We start from the raw sequence: 22,861 nt of genomic DNA, 5'->3' as shown, positions 1-22,861 counted from the left end.
CTGGGTCTCTGGGCTTTAGATTCAGCACGTGCAACTCCTTGAGCTCTGGCTCTGGAAGCTGCTACTCATTGGGCTGTGGATCCAATGGCTTCAGACCCAGGGTTCCCTCTGTTAGTAGCTTTCCTCCATTCCGTTTGTAACATTGCAGAGATCTCATATCCAATGGGCCTTCTCCATTGGATATGAGATCTCTGCATTAATATTTAATACTTGGAAATTAATTTTGGAGAAAAAAATGAATAGTCACAAGTAGTTTCAATCTTTAGAAGGCTTTTTAGAAGGCCAAAGCTATGCCTCTAACCAAATAAAAAAGAAAGATGGTACCATTTTGATCTTCATCCTTAGAAGGAATGCATACCCTAGCAAAGCCAGACTCAGATACACATGCAACGTATACCAGGAAGGAGGGACATTCTTGGCTGTGATGGGATGGCCATTAATATAAAACGGTCATAGCATTTGTGACATGACTAGTTTATTGGCTTTGTGTTGTAACAAAAACTATTATAGCACCCATAAATACAATGTGTAGGAAACTATGCAGCTGCAGTTACAGAAATGATGATTGAGGTAATACTATGCCAATGAGGGAGCGGACATGTAGGAATGGTGACCTTACCTAGCTGTAAACACCTATTTCTGAGAGTATATAAATGCCACAGAATATTCTCAGTCTAATGCCACAGAATACTGTCAGTCTAATTCAGCTGAACTCACATTCCCAGTCAACATGTCCTACAACTGCTGCTCTGGAAACTTCTCCTCCAGCTCCCTTGGCAGTCATCTGTGCTACCCAGGCTCCTTCTATTCCAGCAACCTGGTCTATAGCACTGACCTCTACTCTCTCAGCACATGCCAGCTGGGCTCCTCTCTCTACAGTAGCTGTCAGGAGACCTGCTATAAGCCCAAAATGTGCCAGGCATTCAGTGTGGTGTCCAGTCCTTGCCAGACATCCTGCTACCGTCCGAGGACCTCCACTCTCTACCATCCCAGCTAGACAATATATGCTGGGTCTCTGGGCTTTAGGTCCAGCAGAGGCTGCTCCCTGAGCTCTGGATCCAGAAGCTGCTACTCACTGGGCTGTGGATCCAGTGGCTTCAGACAACTGGGTTATAGAGTCTGGGGCTCTCCTACCTTGGGCTATGGATCCAGATTCTGCCACCCAACCTATTCTGATGTTCAGCCTATCTGTGGATCTGGCTTCTAAAGATCCATTTATTGAATGTCCAGATCTTTTTGCAGAATGACAACTATTTTATTCTCACAAGAAACAACCCTCTTCATGGTCCCCAAAGACTGGCTGTTCACTCACTCTGCAGCCACCCAACCTAACTTACAGATTGGGTCTTGTAGAATGTAAAACTAAGTAACAAACCTAAACTTTAAATCATATACCTACATTGGTGATAGAAATCATCCAATTACTAGATATCCTTCAAAATTTAACAGTATCTAATTATCTTAAGTAAATAAACACATTTATTCTGGCATCCATATATGTTGTTATTATTATTATTAGACTTAGTATAAACATCTCAAGAGCTATAAAAGCCTTGTTCTTTAAATCATGTGTCCTTATATCTCTCTTCACAGGAGAAGAAAACACAAAAGTTAGTGAATATGTATGGAATGCAGAGAGAAAGAATAAAATTTAGATATACTGCTAGGTTTGTACATAAAACAAAAATTAAATATAAATCTAACTTGTGTCTGTATATTTTCAGAAAATACTAAATATAAAGCTTAAATAACTTCTATTAAGTTCATCCAAATTTGGTTGGTAAAAGTGACCGAATTTGTGAATCTCAGTAAGTACTTTTCCACGAAAGTCATTTTTTTACAGCATGTAAGAAGGAAGCCAATTATTCTTGTTGTGAAGAATTTTGATTCAGGATGTGTGGGTTTTTATCTGTATGCTTTCCAGTGGCTTAGGCTATATATGGCTGAGAACCACAACTCTTATGTCAGCAAAAAATGGATATCCTTTACTTTTATTTTTTTATAGTCATGTGCTAATCTTTTTTATAGGACACAGATTTCAGAAAATGGTACATTGCTGTTGGACACATTTTGAAAAGGAGACAAATCTAATAATAAAAGGGCATTATCTTTGTGTTGAGCTAAATAAACGTTCAAAGAAATTTTCAAGTCATTATTTCTTTAGAACCTTAAATAGCACTCAGAGGAACATAAATTTTGTGTGCTACATGTTTGTATGTTTGTTTGTTTGTTTGTTTTATAAACATGAGGCAATGGAAGTTCAAAGGGACTCAAGATCTGGCCAAAGATCCCAGTCTTACAGAGAAATTGGTGTTCACAATTTTCCTAAAAGATGGAACCTGCTATGAAAAGCAAAAACAGAAGTAGTATAGGATATAATAGAAAATGTTTGGAAAAATAAAATGGAATGGACAAAGCAGAGAAATATAAAGTTACCTGGTATGTTCAGGGACTATTTGGGCAATTAATTTACAGTGGGCAATTAATTCATTTGGTAAATAGGTTTAGATAGCATTTCTAATGGCTGCACATTACTCCATCATTTTGAAGTTTGAGTTTTGAATGACGTTAATGACATTAATCCTAGGTTTCCTATCCACCTATTAAATTTACTGGAACAGATTTCCAGTGATAATTCTCATACCAGATTTCTTGTCTATTCTAAATAATTTTTCATATATTGTAAAATAAATATTTTTACCAACCATCCTTATATATAGAAGTGTAACATGATATTATTTACCAAGTATAACTTTTGTCAGCATCAGAGTGGGTAGTTCAAATCACTACTAGAACGCTAGTAAAACTGGATAAAATAATCTGTGCACAAACACTGGAGCATTACCAGGCTAAGAACTGCTAGATCAAAATTAGGAGAGGTTTTAAGTCAAAAGAAATGTTGGTATTTGGGCTAATTTCTTCCTAGAGTTGCCCACTAAACCCAAAAACGTCAATGGGCTCATAGTGTGAATGAACAGAATTAGACTCCCATGGCATTGTAAGGAACTGGGGATATTGGTAAACATTCTAGGCTTTTGAAACATTATAGGATTTTAAAGACTCCACTAGAATTTTAAGGGTATGCAAACAGAATATGTTTCACAGGAACTGAAGTCAACCTTTGAATTACATCAATCTTGATGATATGACAGTATTAGTAAACTTACCCCAGCTTGGTACGTCCAGAGTAAATTCTTCTGCAAATAGACCTCAAATTACCTATAGTAATTGATTAAAAACTATCAATACTACAAAAAAAAGCAAGACAAGAACAAGAGACAACATAGAGTACAAACAAGTCTACAGGAGATCCAGATAATGAACATATTAGAAATGTACACAAAAATAATTGTGGTTATTTTTCTTAAGAAATTAAAGACAAGTTTAAGAATTTTGACAGAGTGCTTGAATATATAAAGATGAAAATGAAAAATGCAAAAACTGTAAAATACAGCAACTAAAATGTACAAAACTCAAATGACTTCAAAGGCAAACTAAAACAGTCTGAAACTATGGGCCAATATCCCTCCCAGCTGAAATAAAATATAATAATGAGCTCAGATCAGGGAGTGGCAGAATACCTGGTCAAAGTATAGGCAAACTAGAGGTTCAATCAAGCTGATTAAAATTTGATGACATATATACACTAATATGTATAAAATGGATAACTAATAAGAACCTGCTGTATAAAAAAATAAATTAAATTAAATTAAAAAATTAAAAAAAATTAGAGACAGTGACTGCCTAACTCAGTTATTAGAGGAATATTACTGATAAGCCCTTGACCCATCTAACATGCAGAAAAAAGGACTTACATTCTCTTGAAAACATTAAATCAAAATATTTTCATATATATATTTGTGTGTATATATGTGTATCAATTACATAATTATATAATCATGTGTACAAAAATATAAATATTTATACTACAAGATACACTGTTCTTTTATATACAATGTCCTAATGCAATAAAACATTACAAAAAAAAGTCAGAAAGCATGTAAGTGTTACTACCCCCATCAAAAGAATAACAATCAATAAGAGGAAATTCACATTTAACACACTTATTAAAATTAGTTGGCTAAAATGCCCATGATGGATATGTGAATAATTTAAGAGAAAGATGGATATAACTAATAAATATATAGGGAATTTTAAGAGATATGTACATTTAAAAACAACAACAACCTAATGGATATTCTCAAACAGAAAGTTAAAGATTTAAATTTTTTTAAAAAGTCAACCTATATCAGTTCAAAACATCCTTCAAAAATAAAGAAAAAATAAAAACATTTTTAGAAAAATTTTATCCTCAAAAATTTTCTGTAAAATAATTAATTTGACCCCGCCTGATTTGATTAACAATTTCTAGAAGTAGGTGCAGTTGTAAAAGTACTATAATCTATGGATAACACTTCTCATATCAGAAAGACTCAGATCCATATCTAAGGAATACAGAGTCACAAACAAAAAATTTGCAACTCAATATTTCCACAGTAAAGACCACACATATTTTGGAAATGCCCAGTTTTATAATTAAGTTTTTTTCTTAAAAAAAAAAAAAAAAGCTACCCTTGGAAGCCTACACTGTACAGAATAATCAATACAAGACTGGAGCTGGGTTGACCAGGTTCTGAGTTCCTGGGAAGTCTCCTTCAACTGATAACCCTCATCATTCACTTTAATACAAATGTAGAATTAAAGATGAAAATAAACTAGTAAAGAATGAGGCCATGAGCCTCTTTGATTGGTGCAGAGGTTATGAACTAAGATTCTATACCCTTGGAAAACAAATGGATTAACTTTCCACTTTGTCTAAGAGTAGTTCTGCTTCCTGCTCATCCTGTAGTTACTCTTAAGTTTGCCAACAGGGCTATTTTGAGGAAGTGTTTGGAAAAGAGGGAGAATGAGGAAGGCTAAGATATTTACCTCACTTACTGGAAAAAATGAAAAAAAATTAATTCTGCTTTGGAATATAGAAAAATAAATATTTTTCCAAATAATTATGAACATTTTGTGAAGCTATTGGTCACTTCTTTTCTTATATGCTGTTTCTTTTAAAAATTAAAATAATTGATTTTCTCAAAATCTAAATTTTGACCTTGTTTTTTTCCGGTTTTATATTTGACTTCTCTTTCATTGATTTCTGTTCTTACCTTTCTTATTTCTATCTTAAATTTACTTTTGGTTTAAATTGCTATTTTTTTCTAAGTTCCTCATATAAAGTACTAAAAAAATTGATTTCAAGCTTTCTTGAAGTGTTATATATACTTTAAAATCTAAAATTTTCCTTCTAAACAGCTGTACATCTCAAAATTTACTGGGTTATATCATCATTATGCATTTTAAAATATTTCCAAATTTTAATTCATTTTTTTCTTTGATGTTTGAATTTTTATGAATGGTGTTAATTAATTTACAGCCATATGAGGTTCTTTTTATTTAAAATTTGTAGTTTATTTTTATCTTATATCTACTAATTTCTCATCTTTTAAAAATGTATTGCCAGCAGTAAACTGAACAATAAACCAAATTTAAAGTCTAATGTCACCATTTGTGATAGAATTTATTTCAGTAGATTTTCTCCTCAAAATGAAATTCACATGAATTAAATGTAATAAACCCCTTAATCCAAAAACAATGTGGTGGTTTGTTATCTGTTTATTTTCTAATTTTGTTCTCTTGTCCATTTGTGGGATTAAAACAAAAGATCAATATTCCCCCGTGAATGGGCTTTGAAATCTTAACTCTGTGCAAGGTCTTAACTAATGTCTTCAGAATTTTAAGTGTCTTAATATGGTAATTTCCTGGAATTTCATTGAAGGCACAACTTTCTCTGACTATAAATATCGAAGCAGAGGAGAGCTGAATTCACTCATGAACAATTGACTATGTGTTTGTATCTGCAGACGGACAGAATTAGGAAAGCAAGGAAATAATTTAGTTCATATGTTCTGGTTCATATGAAAAAAAAGTAAATGAAGGACTAGTATACATTTGTAAACTTGAGGAAAAAATGCCTACGATCTTTCCTTAACTGTAATTGAATTAGCCTCATTTTGGTTGGCAAAAGTATCTGAATTTTGCATTTCAACAACCAGTTTCTAGTCTGATTCATTTCTCTTAAGTGTATGTAAGGAGGTTATCTCTAAACCTAGGTGAGATAAAACCAAAACGGATATATGGGCTGCTCTAGAAGCTCTAGAAGGGTCAGGTTCAGAAGACATGTGTTTCATCTCAATGCCTTCCCAAGGCTCAAACTCAAAGCAGCTGAAAATGAGCTTCTAGAACTGCTCATATGTCTGTTTTGGTTGCATCTCACCATGAAATTGGATATTATTTGATTTTTTTATGGTTATTTTCTAAGTTTTTATAAATATACATATAATTTCAGGAAATAATAAGTTGCTAAAAATATAACTTGATGTAAATGAGCCAAACATAAAAATAAAATGCTATCTTTGTGTAGAGCCAAGGAATCTATAGAAATTTCCTGTGGTTATTTCATTATACCCTCAGGCAGACCTGCGAGGAATTTGCTCATTATATTTTAAGGTCCTTTTAGCATTTAAGAAAAAAGACGCTCAAAGAGAACCTGACTTGCCAAAGATGGCATTTCTTTAAGGAAATGAAAATGTCCCACTCTCTTCCTAAGTACATTAAATATGAGTGACACAAGTAACTGTATAGATCCCCAAGTTGAACTTATTTATCGTATAGATGTAGAACTAGAGAACTAGAAGCATTTGTTTCTCGGTCTCTCGGAAAGTTAATGGTAAGGCTAACAGCAGAACTCCTAATTCCTATTTCATTTTAATGTAATTTCAGTTGTGCCACACGATCTCATCTTCTCTCCCCTTCAGTCATTTCTCTCTCTTCTCCTCCGCATTATCATCACCATCATCATCACTATTAGAATGCTTGGGAAATATTCATGGTTTTAGACTGTTACTGGGAAATCTAAAGGGATCAAAATAATGAGAGAAAATATAGAAATTTTATTTGGCATCCCTGACAGAAATTGAAATAGTAATGTCGGGTTGCTCCCCTATGAACGTAATCTTATTTTGTTTATAACTTCCATAAGTTTTGAAAATGTAATAATCTAAGTTATCGCCATATGCAAATGCCCACTTTGGTTACGTCAGAGCAGCCTCTGATGATTAAAAATTACCTGCGTATTTCAGATGTGAAAGTGGTTCTCTGGCCTCTGGAAGTACTCTAGTTAAAAAGCAAACTTCCTTTTAAAGAAGAATCAGGGATAGTTTCAATAATATTTATACAGCCATAAAGTGAAGTACTCACACACAACTAGTAATTATAATGTTGGAAAGAATAAATTTGTAATATCACAACTGGTGCTGAAGTTAAATCTAATAAAGTCTCATTTAAAGATATAAGTATCAAAGTATAAAAACTTTTATCAGTATTTCTCAAGAGACTGTCCCAATCCCATACAACAGCTGCTCTAGAAACAGCCCAACCCCTACCTCTGAAACTGAGCAGGACCCTGTGGAGTTCCTGGGCACAAAAGCCTTTCTGTGTCCCCTTCCCTGAGTTCCAAAGGGCAGGTTCAAACCGTTGCTAATCAGGGAAGGGAGGGGATGCAGAGATAAGGGAAGAGCAGTCAAGAAACACCAGGGGGCAGCCTTGGGGCAGAGTCCTGGTTCCCGCTCAAGGGAAACACATAACAATATCTTGGAGCTCTTCTGCAGAACTACAACCACCACCAAATGAAGATGTTAACTACTTGATGAAGCATTCTTCATTCCAGAGAAGGTCACAGTTCAACCCTCATCACCTGATGCCAGATGATCTCCGGATTGAGGGAATGTGGGCCCTGCATGCACCACGATCCCTATCAGTAACCCTGCCCCTTGATTATAAAACTCCTTACAACCACTCCCCTCCCCCCCCAGTTCTTGGGACACACAGTTTTGAGGGCACTAGCCTGCTGTGTCTCCCTTTGCCTGGCAAAGCAATAAAGCTATTCTTTTCTACTTCACCCAAAACTCTGTCTCTCAAAACTCTGTCTCTGAGATTTAATTTGGTGTCGGAATACAGAGGCCGGATTCAAATCTTTTTTTTTTTTTTAACATCTTTATTGGAGTATAATTGCTTTACCATGGTGTGTTAGTTTCTGCTTTATAACAAAGTGAATCAGCTGTACATATACATATATCCCCATATCCCCTCCCTCTTGCATCTCCCTCCCACCCTCCCTATCCCACCCCTCTAGGTGGTCACAAAGCACCGAGCTGATCTCCCTGTGTTATGCGGCTGCTTCCCACTAGCTATCGATTTTACATTTGGCAGTGTATCTATGTCCATTCCACTCTGAATTTATCAGGATCAAGATAAGGTTCTCCCTATATTCCAGCAACAGTAATTCTGGGTCTTCAGTTCCCTACAAAAGCAGCCCTGCTCTCTACCAGATTCCCATTACCTCTTTTATAGATCCTGCCCCAACTAGACTTCTGATTTCCTCCTGCTGCCTTCCTTGTCCATCTGTTACACTCAATGTCTCTATGAAATTCGAACTCAGGCGTTCAGCTCCCAACCTCCTGCTGCCAAAGCAACTTTATTTCCAGGAATTGCCAGTCATCTTTTTACCAGCCAGCATGTGGTTCTTACTTCTGGGGATTAATGTATTTAGTTTCCCAGGAAACTCATCGTGAGTCATTTCCATGCAATTGATTTCACCAATTTCTAGTTATTTATTCTTGTCACATTAGTGATTATAGGTAACAGCTTTGTTCTCCCCAGCCTTAACTCCCATATTTTTTATTAGTCATGCCTCAGTAGTACCTTGTCAAACATCTTGTCAGCACCAGTCCTTAAAATAATATTCATTTAGCTCTGTTCTTAAGGAATGCATGATGAACAAATGTTCTATTACATTTTTTTTTCAGGGAGAATGCATTCATTCATATACTTCTCTATATTAAGAAAAATTTAAAGCTGGTTTTTAAGTGGGATTCCCATTTCTCTGAACTTACCAACTAGCAAGGTTAACCAAATAACGATTTAATTACAACAATAAGTAAAGCTATAAAAGAGCAGTTCTTCAACATATAAGTACATTTAACAATGAGACCTTAATAACAATCTGAGATGTTAACAAAGCTTCCCAGAGAAACTATTTTATAAGCTAAGTCTGGAGAATGAGTAAAAATGGCTTGATCCAGGTAGAAACTGGAGCAAAGATACCCAATTAGATGATTGTACCAATTTGAACAGAAATAATAAAACCTATAATTAATGAAGTCAGCATATCCACATGTACCCATCCTATATTGCTATCTCTGTCTCTCATTTCTACATAAATTTCTCCTTTTAGTATAAACCAACTGAACTTCAATTCTTCCCTGAACACGTGTGTATTTTTCCCCTCTGCTTTGGTCATTTCACTTCATCTTCATATATTTCCCCTTATCTATTCTCATAGCTTTTGTGTTTTCAATATTTAAGAGAGTCTCAACTTTTACATTCATTTTTAAATGCCATTTCCTTTATAATTCTTACATCATCGAATAAAAGTTTTCTTTCCATCTTCTGAAATTGGAACTGAACTGAGTTACAGTGAAATTTAAAGAGTGAGGTAATAGGGATAATATGGTAGAGTGAGTATGGCAATCTTGAATTAGACATTTAATTAGTCAATTACTATGTGTAAAGACCCCATTTCCTGATCTCAGGAGAGTTTGAAAATGGAATTCCCAGGCTCATGGGGATAACAGAGCAGGGATTTTGTTGCAAATGCCTTCTAAATGTACTAGATTAATAATATCAGTCATTTTTCACTCACTCCCTTTGTCAGATATACTTAGATACTATAAACAACAGGCTCATAAAACTAAAAAGATACATATTTATCAATTGTGAATAGAGAAGGTAGCACACTACCTACTCATATAAACACACACAAAATCAGCCACATTACCATATTCCCACAACATTTCCAGTCATCATTGTACTATAGGTCTTAGCCGGAGCAGTAAACAAGAAAAACAAATAAAAGGCATAAATATCAGCAAGGGAATAAGGAAGTTGTCTTTATTCACATGTATAATGTTTGTCTACATAAAAAATCCTAAGGAATGTACAAAATTACTACAGAAAACTCTATTTTATTTCTATATACAAACCAAAAATACATGAAAAATTAAGTCTAAAATATGTTGTAATGACAACAAAACATATAATCTAAAAATACATTTCAAGATTCTAGATTTCCATATTAATACTTATAAAATACTGCAGAAAGAAATTAAATAAGACTCAAATAAATAGAGACATATCACAGATTGAAAGCTATTCAATATCCCTAATTTACAGATTCAATACATTCTTTTTTAAATTAATTAATTATTTTTTTATATCTTTATTGAAGTATAATTGCTTTACAATGTTGTGTTAATTTCTGCTGTATAACAAAGTGAATCAGTTATAAGTGTACATATATCCCCATATCCCCTCCCTCTTGAGCCTCCCTCCCATCCTCCTTATCCCACCCCTCTGGTTGTCACAAAGCATGGAGCTGATCTCCCTGTGCTAGGGAGCAACTTCCCACTAGTCATCTATTTCACATTTTGATTCAATATATTCTGAACAAAAAAGCCAGCAGGCATTTTAATAGAAATTGAAAAACTGATTCTAAAATTTATATGAGAGCAGGGATAGGCAAAATAATCTTTAAAAAGAGAATTAAATGTGGAAGTCTTTTATTATCTCATTTCAGGACTTAATATAAAGATATATTAAGATATTATGGTACCGCAAAAAGTATAGGTGATTATTCGGGGGAACAGAATACAATTCTGAAAGAGATTCACAAGTATACTGTCGATTTCTTTTTACGAAGATGCCAAATCAATTCAAATGCAGAAAAATGTATTTTCCACAAATGGTATTAAAATCACTGGATACATTTAAAGGACTAAAAAAAAAAAAAAAGGAAAAATGTGTTGTGCAACAATCTTATACCTCTGCTTAAAACCATTCAACAGCTCTTGTTGCTTTTAGAAGAAAATGCAATGCTGAGTTAGTACTAAAGACCTGGGGAAAATGGCCCCAAAATCTTTCTGGTCTAATTTCAAGTCATTCTTTCCTTTCCCCTCAATGACCAGACAAAATGGCTTTCAGTTTTATAATGCACATCTCAAGACTTTGGTCCTAAAAACACTTCTGCAAGCCCCACCTACCTATGCCCTACTTATTCCTTAGACCTGTTTCAAATGCAGTTCCTCTGGGAATCTTTTCTTGACTTCTAAGACTAGATGAGGTTCCCTTGATGTATGTTATTGTAGCATCAAGGACTCATTCACAGCTCATTATTTTATATTTGCTTTCTCTGTTAGACTTTCAGTCCTGTTAGAACAAAGAGCACACATTTTTTTACTCTATTTTTCGTTATGGAGTAATACACAAAACAATTTTATTTTAAAAGATATATTCAACAATATATTTCCATAGCAGAGATTTTGGCTCAGGGTAGAGGTTTAATGAAAATATTGTGAAAATAGTAATACTGGCAAAATGTTTGACAATGTGTTCTGAGGTGTGACTAATTAAAAAACAAACAAACAAACAAACATGGGTACAGGGAGTTGGGAAGGATAAAGATGTTCTCTGTAATTACTAATGAGATAAATATTGATAAATAGAAATTGTTATATCAAGTGCCTAGAAATGATTCATGAGAGAATTTCCTGGGAAACTGAGTATATTTATTATTGGAAATCAGAACTGGAAGCAAGCTGATAGACAGATAATCAGCAGCTTCTGGAAAGTTAGTTGTGGGGGCAGCAGTTTGGGACTCAAACCCCTGGGTTCACAGTCTATGATGTTATGAATCTGTGGAAGCATGCAGCAGGAGGAATTCGGAAGCTAGAAGCCAGATAAGTGCCAGCTGGTGTCCTCTTCTTTGTGCAGAGTGGGATTAAGTTAATGAAATCTGGATGACCACTATATTATTCACTATACTATAATTAATTGATGAAATAGAGAAAGAATAAAATCTTTACTCTGGGTAATTTATAATGTGCCAGAGACTTGGGACAGAGGAAGATGCAGTTTTCTGAGTGGTAGAGGCAAGACATCAGTTCAGGAGTTGTGTTTCTTGTTGTAAAAATAATACAGTTTTCTTATTTTGACTATCTACCTGAAATGGGATATTATATTTAATTTCAGACATAACTGTAGTATTATAAATTCATTGTCTCCACCATTGAATTTTAGTGTTTGTTTTTGATCACTTCATTATACTGCTAGTTACACTTAATCTTTGAGTTGTTTTTATAAATTTGCTTGTTTACTAGTTTTGGTAGGGAGGATAATGGCCTCTTAAAGTTATTTATATACCTTTTGAATATGTTACGTTATGTGGCAAAGGTAATGAAAGTAGCAGATGTAATTAAAGTTGCTAACCAGTTGATGTTAAAATAGAGATTGCCCAGTGGACCCAAAATGATTATAAGCATCCTTAAAAATGGAAGAGAGAGGCAGAAGAGTAGGTCAGAGTCATACATTGTAAGAAGAATTTGACCCACCATTGATGGCTTTGAAGATGGAGGAAGTGGGACATTGGCTAAGGAATTCGGATGGCCTCTAGAAAACAAAAAAAAAAGTAAGTAAATAGGTTTTCCCCTAAATCCTCTGGAAAGAAATGTAGTCCTTCCAGCACCATGATATTAGTACAGCGAGACTGCCTGAATTTTGTCCTACAGAATTATAATAAATTGTTGTTTAAGGTATTATGTGTATATGTATATGTGTATATATATATATATATATATGTATGGCTTATTTGATATAATTTGTTATAGCAATAATTTAAAAAGTAAGATATTAGTATATTCCTAAAGTCAGAAAACTTTCCACTCCTGCATCTCAAATTGAGAGACATTAATAGATGAGGCATCAGCTTGGCCAAAAACTTCAGTTGTTCTGCATGAGTGTTTTGCAGTTGCTTATGTTTTGAAGTTTAAAATTTGATTATTTCTTTGGTTGGAGATTATGCACATGAGATGAACTTGAATCATTAAGATTCATAAGCAGGACAGTTTACAGAGGAGTTTACTGTTTATCATTTAAATTTTTATAATGCAGTGGCTGATGAATTTTTTCCCAATTTTTTTTTCATTATTCCTTTATTTTTTTCCTTCTAACTATACAGTCACCATAACTATTTCCTAAACATGGGGGAGGAGAAGGAAGAGAGATAAGAAGATGAGGAAGAGAAGGAGCATATGAGGGAAGAGAAAAGAGAGGATGGTACAGTTGGATGGAAAAAGCCATTCTACTTCGTCACTCTACTATAACTTGCTGTGTAATCTTGTAAAATTCTATTTAACTTCTTTATGTTTTATATTTTATCACGTTGGTAGTAAAGGAAGAAGTAAAGAGAATGTGATGAGAAGACTGAGAAATACTTATAAGACTAGGTTTTTGCTAAGCCTCTCATACCCTGCAACCCATTTTCTAATTTCAGGGATGTCTGGGAATCTTATAAAATAAAGATAGGAAGAATATTTGAACATTACTTGTCTTATATGGATATTAAGTTTCCAGTTATTATTATATTATGTCAGTATGTTACTTTGTGTAACACTTGGATGTCAGAAGAATGGCGTAAAATAAAGAATATCCAACTTTATTTCAATATACAATTGAAACATTCATTTTTGATAATATTAAAGCTTTCTTCTTTGCAGTTAGATTCAGTTTCTATGTTGGCTAAGAACCCAGGTGCAACGTCACACCTGCTGAGCCTAGTTCCTTCCCATGTAAGTTTGTTGCTTGCCTTCTTATACAAATGGTGATAATTAGAGCAGACTGAAAAAAGTAACTGGGATACAGGGATTTAGTCAATTAAAAAAATGAGAAAATTTCCACCACTGTGATAATCTAAAGCTCAGAGGTGCTCCTAGTCTAAAAATGTACACCCACACACTAGTCTTCCATTTTAATAGCCTTTATGCACATGCCTCACCATAGAAGTCTAAATTTTATTCCTACACTCTTAAAACCACTCTCATACATAATATCTTTAGAGATGCATGGTCCATGTTTATTGTGTGAATAAAGATATTCAAATCTCTTGGATTTTCTTTTAGAGAAAGTCTGTACCAAGAAACTGTGGGCATCCGGGGAAAACTCTTGCTTAAAAAAAGAAAAATATCTAAGCCTAATCAAAATTAGTGCATAGTCCCCCAAATCTGAGCTTACCAAAGCCCATTAACAGAAGCAATGACAATACAAATCCTAGCTGACACATTACTAGTAAATAACAATATTCACAACATATTTGGATAGCAGAATAAAGAGTTTATTAAAATCAAATTATTTGACTTTCCATCTATCTTTGGGAGAAGAACAAAACCATAAATTCTATCAACAACTCAATTTGAATTTCTCATTAATTTTGTAGGTTGACAGAGTTAATCTATCACCCAGTGTTTGAGGGCTGGAGAGGTAAAGAGTTGCGGGTGATCAGGGAATATCAGAATACTTTTCAATGGAGGAAATTAAGATAATAGATAATCACAGTACAGAATCTAAATTTCTTAATGGATTTGGCTCTTCTACAAATTAATCAGTAGAAGCCAGATCTACAGATTGACCAGTAACAAGATGAATGGAAACTCCTGGAAGGAAATTTGATTGGGGAACAGAATCTGGATCCACAGCCCAGGAAAGGGAAGCCACAGACTCCATAACCCAGGGGTCTGAAGCCATGGGATCCAGAGCCCATTGAGTAGCAGCTTCTGTATCTAGAGCTCAGGGAGAGGCAACTGCTGGACTTAAAGCCCAGACACCCAGCATAAGTTGTCCAGCAGAGACTGCAGAGCCTGGAGGTCCTTGGGCCGTAGCGGGATGTCTGGCAGGGAAAGGACACCACACGAGATGTCTGGCACCTGATGGGCTCATAGCAGGTCTCCTGACAGCCACGTAATAGAGAGGAGCCCAGCAGGCAGGTGCTAGGAGAGCAGAGGTCAGTGCTGTAGACCAGGTTGCTGGGCTGGAAGGAGCCTGGGTAGCATAGATAGTCTCCAAGGGAGCAGGAGGAGAAGATTCCAGGGCAGCCGTTGTAGGACATGTTGACAGGAGGTATGAGCTCAGTTGAGTTACAGGGAGAAGATTCTGAGTTTGAATTTAACCTTCTGGACAGGGGTGTATATATATACTCTCAGCAGTAGACGTGGTAACCTACAGGGTCATTTTTTACATATTTGTGCTCCCTCGTTTACATGTGTGTAACTCAGTAATCTTCTCTGTAATTGCAGTTGGAATCGTTTTCCCCATATTGTATTTATGGGTGCTATAATTTTGGTGTTATAGTCAAGGCCAATGAACTACACCTATGTCAGAAATGCTATGACTGTTTCACACTAATGCTTATCCCATCATAGTCAGGAAATGGTGAGATAAGCATCATTTTCCTTTTCCTCTTGTCATAATCCTTGGGTGTCTTGTGTCTGGCAATGATGAGAAAACACTTTTCTCAAATGGTGGTTAAATAAGATAAAATTATTTCTCTTCTTTGTCAATGGATCAGAGCTGCAACTTTGGCTTGAATGAGGAATCTACTAAAAACTGACCTTACTTGTCCTTATGTTTTCTCGTTCTCCAAAATTATTGCCCATCTATTACATTCTATTACACATGTGTCTCATATACAATGGAGAGGAAAAAATATCAGCCAGGACAAACTGAATATCACTGATGGCTACAACCAGAGAGAAACCTGGACAATTATTTGGAGACATAGTGACAGTGAGGAACAGAACCAAGACAGAATCACAAGTGCAGGCCAGTTTGGACCCTTATGAAGAGAATCAAAGAGCTAAGAAATATTGAGATGAGGGAAGGAAAAATTGAGTTTTAGATTCAGTGTATCTGATATGAGACCTGTAGTCTTAACAGATTCTCATCTGTATGTGTAGCAGCCCTGAGAATTTACTTCTCAGATCTTCATCTGCAGGAGGCTTGATTGACCAAAGGCCCCCCCATGCTATGGTCTGAAATCTAACACTTCATTGGCATGGAAGCCTTCCTTTCCATGGGGCTGCTCCCAGGCAATGACTGAGCATAACAGAGACACATGGAATCCTCTGATGGCCAACAACTGAGGATTCTCCAATGGCCTTGAGGAATTATCTTTAATCTGTGGCTACCTGGGTCATGTCCTCCCCTCTCTTCTTCACTCTGGTCAGACTCGCATGGAAGTCTGACGTCTCCTAGCCTTCTTCACTCCCTCCTCCAATTCTTTTCTCCCACAGACATTTCCCAATAAAATCCTTGTACATTTAATTCCATCTTGGTGTCTGCTTCATGAATGACCTGTACTAACACAGTAAGTTATGGAGTGACTTTTGCCTGCCCAACTATGTCTCTTCCAGGTCTTACGGATTCGTTGCCAAGAATCTATCTGGTGTTACTGATTTTCCATTTCCTTATTTTTTTAACAGTATATTCTGCCCTTTTGTTATTTCACTCTTTTGCTTAATCTGGGATTAACGTACTTTCCAATTTCTACTCCTTAGTGTGGATACGGATTCAGTGACTTTCAGCCATTCTTCTAAAATGTATGCATTTAAGGCTATAACTTTCCTACGAAGCACAGTTTAATTTTGATATTTTATATTTTATTGTGCTTTCTTCTTTGAGGATGGATTGTTTACAAGCATAATGCTTAACTTCCAAAATATGAGGATTTACTAGTTAATTCTGTTGTTCTAGTTGCTATTGCTTCTTAGCTTATACCACTATGATCAGCATATGATCTATTTTGGTAAATGCTTTGTGGGCACTTGAACATAACTGATATTCTGAAGTTTTGACCGCAATGTTTTATGCATGTTACTTAGGCCATATTTGCTAATCATGTCGTTAATATTTTCTATGCCCTTATTGTTTGTTTGTCTGTCATCTGTTTCTATCAAAAGTGAAAGAAGAGTGTTAAATTTCTAGTTGTGATTGTGGATTTGTATATTTCTCTTAGTAGATTGTCATTCTTTTTGGTGTGACAGCTTGAGCCATCTTTATCTTTGTATTTATTGTGTTTGAAATTTGTGATGGTTCCTTAATCTCTGTGTCAAAGAATTCCCAGATGCACTTCTCTGTTTCGCATGTTAAACATTCTAAATGCTTACTTTAAATGTAAAGGAGAGAGTCGTTAAATTTTGTCTTAAAGAAGCAAAGGCAAGATAAGATTTAAAATACAAAGGGGAGGGCTTCCCTGGTGGCGCAGTAGTTGAGAATCTGCCTGCCAATGCAGGGGACACGGGCTCGAGCCCTGGTCTGGGAAGATCCCACATGCCGCGGAGCAATTAGGCCCGTGAGCCACAACTACTGAGCCTGCGCATTTGGAGCCTGTGCTCCGCTACAAGAGAGGCCGCGATAGTGAGAGGCCCCGCGCACCGCGATGAAGAGTGGCCCCCACTTGCCACAACTAGAGAAAGCCCTAGCACAGAAACGAAGACCCAACATAGCAATCAATCAATCAATCAATAAATCTTAAAAAAAAAAAATACAAAGGGGAGACTCTGGTGAGGGAAAAATGCAGGAAATCAGTATGTTGAATCTTGTTTACACATTTTTGTAATTAAACTAAATGGTTGGTGGGTAGTAAAACATTCAGACTGGACATTCTGTCTTGTACATGCCAACCCGGGTTAACAAACAAAATTATTTCAGTTATTTAATAATTAAAGAAAACAATTTGTAAGTTTAGCTTTGGAGCATTTGTTGCAGGCTGTCTCTGGGTAACGTTTGCTAAAGCCCATCTTTCAGCCATCTCAACCTTAAGCCAGCTCTTCTTATTTTCCTCATTACTATTTCACATGTGAGATGATGCCTTTCACAATTTTGATAAATTGTCAACTATAGTCTCTTCAAATATTGTTTCTGTCCCATTCTTATTTCCTTTTTACCCTGAGATTCTAATTATAAGCAAAATACACTATTAAACTATGTTATATATGCCTCTTACAGTCTTTTCTCTATTTTCAATCTTTTTGTCTTTTTATGCTTTAGTTTGGGAATTTCTTTCTATTCCATCTTCTAGTTCACTAATTGTCTATTCAGCAATGTTTAATCCCCTGATAAAACATATAAATTAGGTTTTCCAAATCAGTTATTATTTTGTAAATTTCTAAAAAAATTTCAATTAGTTTCTGTTGTTTAGTTTTCAGTTTTCTGCCAAAATCTTCAATCTTATCTTTAATTCTTTAAACATAACTATTCCTTAATAATAGTATTTTCCTATTTCCTATTGTTAAATTCTTTACATAAGTATTTTAATGTCTGATTTTGACATGTCCATTATATGGATTGTGTATTTCAGATTCTATTTTCTGCTGTTCTGTTTTGTTCCAGTCTTATTTTCTCATATTCCTGCTGTATTTTTAGAGTAATAGATATTTCATATATATTTTAAAAACCTGGGTGACTTTACCTCCCTCCAGAAAGATTTGCTTATGTTTTTGGAAGGCTGCTAGGATAAAGATGTCAGAATTCTAGATTATTTTAATCCAAAGAGGGATTGAGATAATTCAAACCTGGGCTTCAGTTCTTTAGGAAGCTGTCTATTAGCAACTCAGTTTTACTTCTAGGAACTGGTTCTCCATGGTCTGGGATATTTTCCATGGTCCCAACTCTTTGGTAAGCCCAAAATTCTAATTTTATTTCTCTAGCCCTGTTAGTTTATGAAAATTCTCTCAGCCTCTTAGTCACTACTTTCAAAATCAACATATAATTTGAAGGGAATAGCAACTCCAGATATAGGCTCTTTTCTTTTGATTGCGGTTCTGACCCATATAGTGTCTCTGTGATTCTGGAACATTTTGATTGGCTCTGAAGTTTTCAAACACAGATTTTTTTTTTTTTTTTAATTTCTCCAGCTTTTCTATTCTCATTGAGAAGAATTGTTCAATGTTTTAAACAATGTTAACTTGCTAATTTTATGTAATTTTTAAAGGTTTATTTATGTTTAGAATACATAAGAGCGTTTCAAATAAGGGAGTACCTACAGTGAAGATGACCATTTAAAAGTCTGTTACAGCAGTTTAAGTAGTAATAGATGACACCAGAAGTCATGGAATTTAAATGCCACTGTTGTGAGTATCAACCTTTCTTTCTAACCCTGTCTCCCACCCCCATACCACTTCCCGTGCCTTACACTATTAAAATATGGCCTACACTCCCCACGTGCCTTCATACCTTTCTGATTGTCTCACCCCGTTTTAACCTTCCAGACCTTATTTTGTTCTGTCCCATATTTATTGCATCTTTGCTTTTCTAAGTGACACCCCACTCCCAACGGAAGCTGTCCACACCCTGCCTACATCTCCTGGGTAATCATCTGTACAATCTGAAGGCTGATTCTTCAGGGCATCTGTAAAGCTCTGCCTAAGGACTTTTTCACTTCCCAGGGCATGCTGAGCCCCTGCACAGGGAATCCTCCACTAGAACTGAGCTCCAGCTGTCTACAGTGGTGCCTGGCTTAGTAATGCACCCTGAACTGCCTTCCTTCCATTCCCTGTCAATCTTCCCACCCCCTGCAGGTGTTTACTGTGATCACCTCCCAAGTAAAAAACTTGCCCTTGAATCCATGTTCTCAAGCTTTGTTTCTAGATAATTTATAGAAAAATACTTGGATGCCTCATTAATACAATTACTGAAAAATCTTCGATGTTTCTCCACCTTGTAAAATTGTAATTATAGCACAAGGAACTATACTCAATATTTTATAACTTATAAGAGAAAAAATCTGGAAAAATATATATAATATGTACATTATAAGTGAATCTGTGCTGTACACCTGAAACTAATGCAGTATTGTAAATCAACCATACTTCAATAAAAATAAATAAATTGTAATTTTAAATTCCTAGGGAAAAATACCAAGAATATATTACAAAGGGAAATGTGCTTTAGTATTGTATGTGGCACATTTAAGAAAGGCAGCCATGATATCTTTGTCCAATGAATATATTTTTAAGAACACAGAATTCAAAAGTCTTCTAATCTATGTTGGATAATAATAAAGAACATATTTTGTGGCTAATAGGTAATAATAGATAGTGATTAAAGGGGATCTTTATATAAGAAGTATTGGCTTTTGTTTATTGTTTCAAACCTAGATGATTAATAAAAGAAATATCCCCAGCAGTTTAGTGACCAGTTGACTGGTAATTTGGAGAAGAGCAGTAGGTGGGTGCTGACCACTGTAACTTTCAACTATGGATGAGATTCTGCTGGAAACACACCTCACATATCAAAACTATTTTGTTCATAACATAAGGGTTTAGACTCTGCAATTAAAAAATCAGAAGTCACTGGATGCACAGCTCAAAGTGATAAATTTTACATGAAATATATATCTCAATTTTTGTTATAAATAACTCAGTTTAAAAAAAAAGAACAAAAATAATGGTGGAGGTTTATGTTACATAGAACAAACAAACAATCTAATCTCTGGGCTTAATTTAGTCCACGTTTAGGGAGTTTACAAATTCTTCTTGAATTTATATTAATTTAAGGTAGATGAAAATTTAGCAATTTAGATCAAAGGGAAGAGAAGAATACCTCTTGTCAGGGAATAGTCCTTGAACAAGGAAACTGGAGTAACTGAAGACAAATTCACTCAATTTCCCAGTTTTGCCAGATAAATTTATGCTCCCCTTTTAACTCAGGTATTTTATATTCAAATATTTTTAAAATTTTGTCTAGCTTTATTGAAGTATAAATGACAAATAGCAGTTGATATATATAGTATGCAATGTGGTGTTTTGCTATAGGTATATATTGTGAAATGATTACTGAAATCAAACTAACATATCAATCACTTCATGTGGTTACAATTTGTGTGTGTATGTGTGGTGAGACCACTTAAGATCATCTCACTTAGGAAATATCAAGTATACAAAATAGTATTAGTGGTATCATTAACTATAGTTACCAGGCTGTACATCAGATCTGCAGAACTTATTCATCCTGCATAATTAAAATCTTGTACGCTTTGGCCAATATCAGAATAATTTTAGAGTTGTGTTTGAAAACAGAAAAAATGGGGAAGGAATAGTGTCCATAGTATTGTATCAATTAGACATTTTACCTGCTTGCTGAGGCACAAAGTAAGGAGAAATGAATTCTGGTCTTGAAGAACAGAAAATAAAGGACTCACCAAGTAACTATTTGAATTGAGTGTATTTACTTCTTTCCTCGGTCCTCTTCCTTCTAGACGGTCTACATTATGTTACTTTTAAAGTTGCCATAGATTTTATTGATAAAATTCAATATTTTTAACATTATTATTTTTTGTAAGTTTATAACAGTTTTATTAGAAAATAGAATAAGAAAATATTGCCATCAACCATAACACCATATTTCCTCGAGTCTGGAATATAATTTAACTGGTTTTATTCTAACATTGAATATTTTGTGAATGAACTAGAAAGTATCTGTTTATACTCTCAGAATATAAAAATTTAGCAAACTTTGTTTTTAAACTTAGAATCTATAGTTAAGGAGAGGTTATATATATATATCTACACACATATATATGTATATGAAAAAAACAGAAGAGAAAGTCTAAGTAAAGCACAGAAAAAGAAGGAAAGAAAAATGCTACTGTGGGGACAGAAAAAGAGAAGAGAGAGAGAGATTCATACGTTCTGCAGAGGAAAGAAAACTGGAAAGAAGAAATCCTTCAAACTGCAGCTCTGCAAGTGCCAGTAAGTCATTCAAAGCCTGTGCAGAGAAAAACTAGAGATATTACAAGACAATAGAAGTCCTAGGTATTTATAAATGTAGATGATAAAAGGGACAACCTATCAAAATTCATAAAATATACTAATTTTGAAAATTTTAAATTAAGAAGACATTAGGAAACAAGGGGAAAAAAAGCCATGAAGAACCTAGTGGCAAGACGGGAATAAAGACACAGACCTACTAGAGAATGGACTTGAGGATATGGGGAGGGGGTGGGGTGAGATGTGACAGGGTGAGAGAGTGTCATGGACACATATACACTGCCAAATGTAAAATAGATAGCTAGTGGGAAGCAGCCGCATAGCACAGGGAGATCAGCTTGGTGCTTTGTGACCACCTAGAGGGGTGGGATGGGGAGGGTGGGAGGGAGGGAGATGCAAGAGGGAAGAGATATGGGAACATATTGTATATGTATAACTGATTCACTTTGTTATAAAGCAGAAGCTAACACACCATTGTAAGGCAATTATACTTCAATAAAGATGTTTAAAAAAAAAAAAAAAGAAGACATTAGGAAACAGACAGTAATTTGAGTGCAATAGAAAAAACAGAGGGAGGAGAGAAGATGGCGGAAGAGTAAGACGCGGAGATCACCTTCCTTCCCACAGATACAGTAGAAATACATCTACACGTGGAACTGCTCCTACAGAACACCCACTGAACGCTGGCAGAAAACGTCAGACCTCCCAAAAGGCAAGAAACTCCCCCCGTACTTGGGTAGGGCAAAAGAAAAAAGAAATAACAGAGACAAAAGAATAGGGACGGCACCTGCACCAGTGGGAGGGAGCTGTGAAGGAGGAAAGATTTCCACGCACTAGGAGCCCCTTCGCGGGCAGAGACTGCGGGTGGCAGAGGGGGGAAGCTTCGGAGCCACGGAGGAGAGCGCAGCCACAGAGGTGCGGAGGGCAAAGCGGAGAGATTCCCGCACTTCCCGCACGAAGGCTCGGCGCTGACCAGCACTCACCAGCCCGAGAGGCTTGTCTGCTCAGCCGCCGGGGCGGGCGGGGCTGGGAGCTGAGGCTCGGGCTTTGGTCGCAGGGAGAGGACTGGGGTTGGCGGCGTGAACACAGCCTGAAGGGGTTAG

At 35.6% G+C, this 22,861-nt stretch overlaps 1 protein-coding gene and 1 pseudogene across 2 annotated transcripts in view; one reads left to right on the top strand and one right to left on the bottom strand.

Moving 5' to 3' along the window:
* The first annotated feature begins 170 nt into the window (after positions 1-170).
* LOC309629012 overlaps positions 171-22,861 on the top strand; it is a 35,624-nt pseudogene continuing 12,933 nt past the window's right edge. Inside the window, exon 1 of the transcript in view lies at positions 171-1,202. The product of the transcript in view is annotated as an uncharacterized misc_RNA (transcript). The remainder of the gene's footprint in view (positions 1,203-22,861) is intronic.
* Positions 8,013-21,889, bottom strand: LOC309628707 (keratin-associated protein 13-1-like). Its single transcript, XM_082392000.1, has 2 exons — positions 17,549-21,889; positions 8,013-17,237 (listed from the first exon to the last, which is right to left on the bottom strand). The coding sequence occupies exon 2, from the start codon at positions 15,098-15,100 to the stop codon at positions 14,597-14,599; it is 504 nt and encodes a 167-aa protein (XP_082248126.1). The 5' UTR covers positions 15,101-17,237; positions 17,549-21,889; the 3' UTR covers positions 8,013-14,596.

The sequence above is a fragment of the Balaenoptera borealis genome (genome assembly GCF_965194805.1).
Source record: "Balaenoptera borealis genome assembly, chromosome: 5".
Taxonomy (NCBI): Eukaryota; Metazoa; Chordata; class Mammalia; order Artiodactyla; family Balaenopteridae; genus Balaenoptera; species Balaenoptera borealis.
Note: the sequence above shows the minus strand (reverse complement) of the source record. Positions and strands in the feature narration are given on the sequence as shown.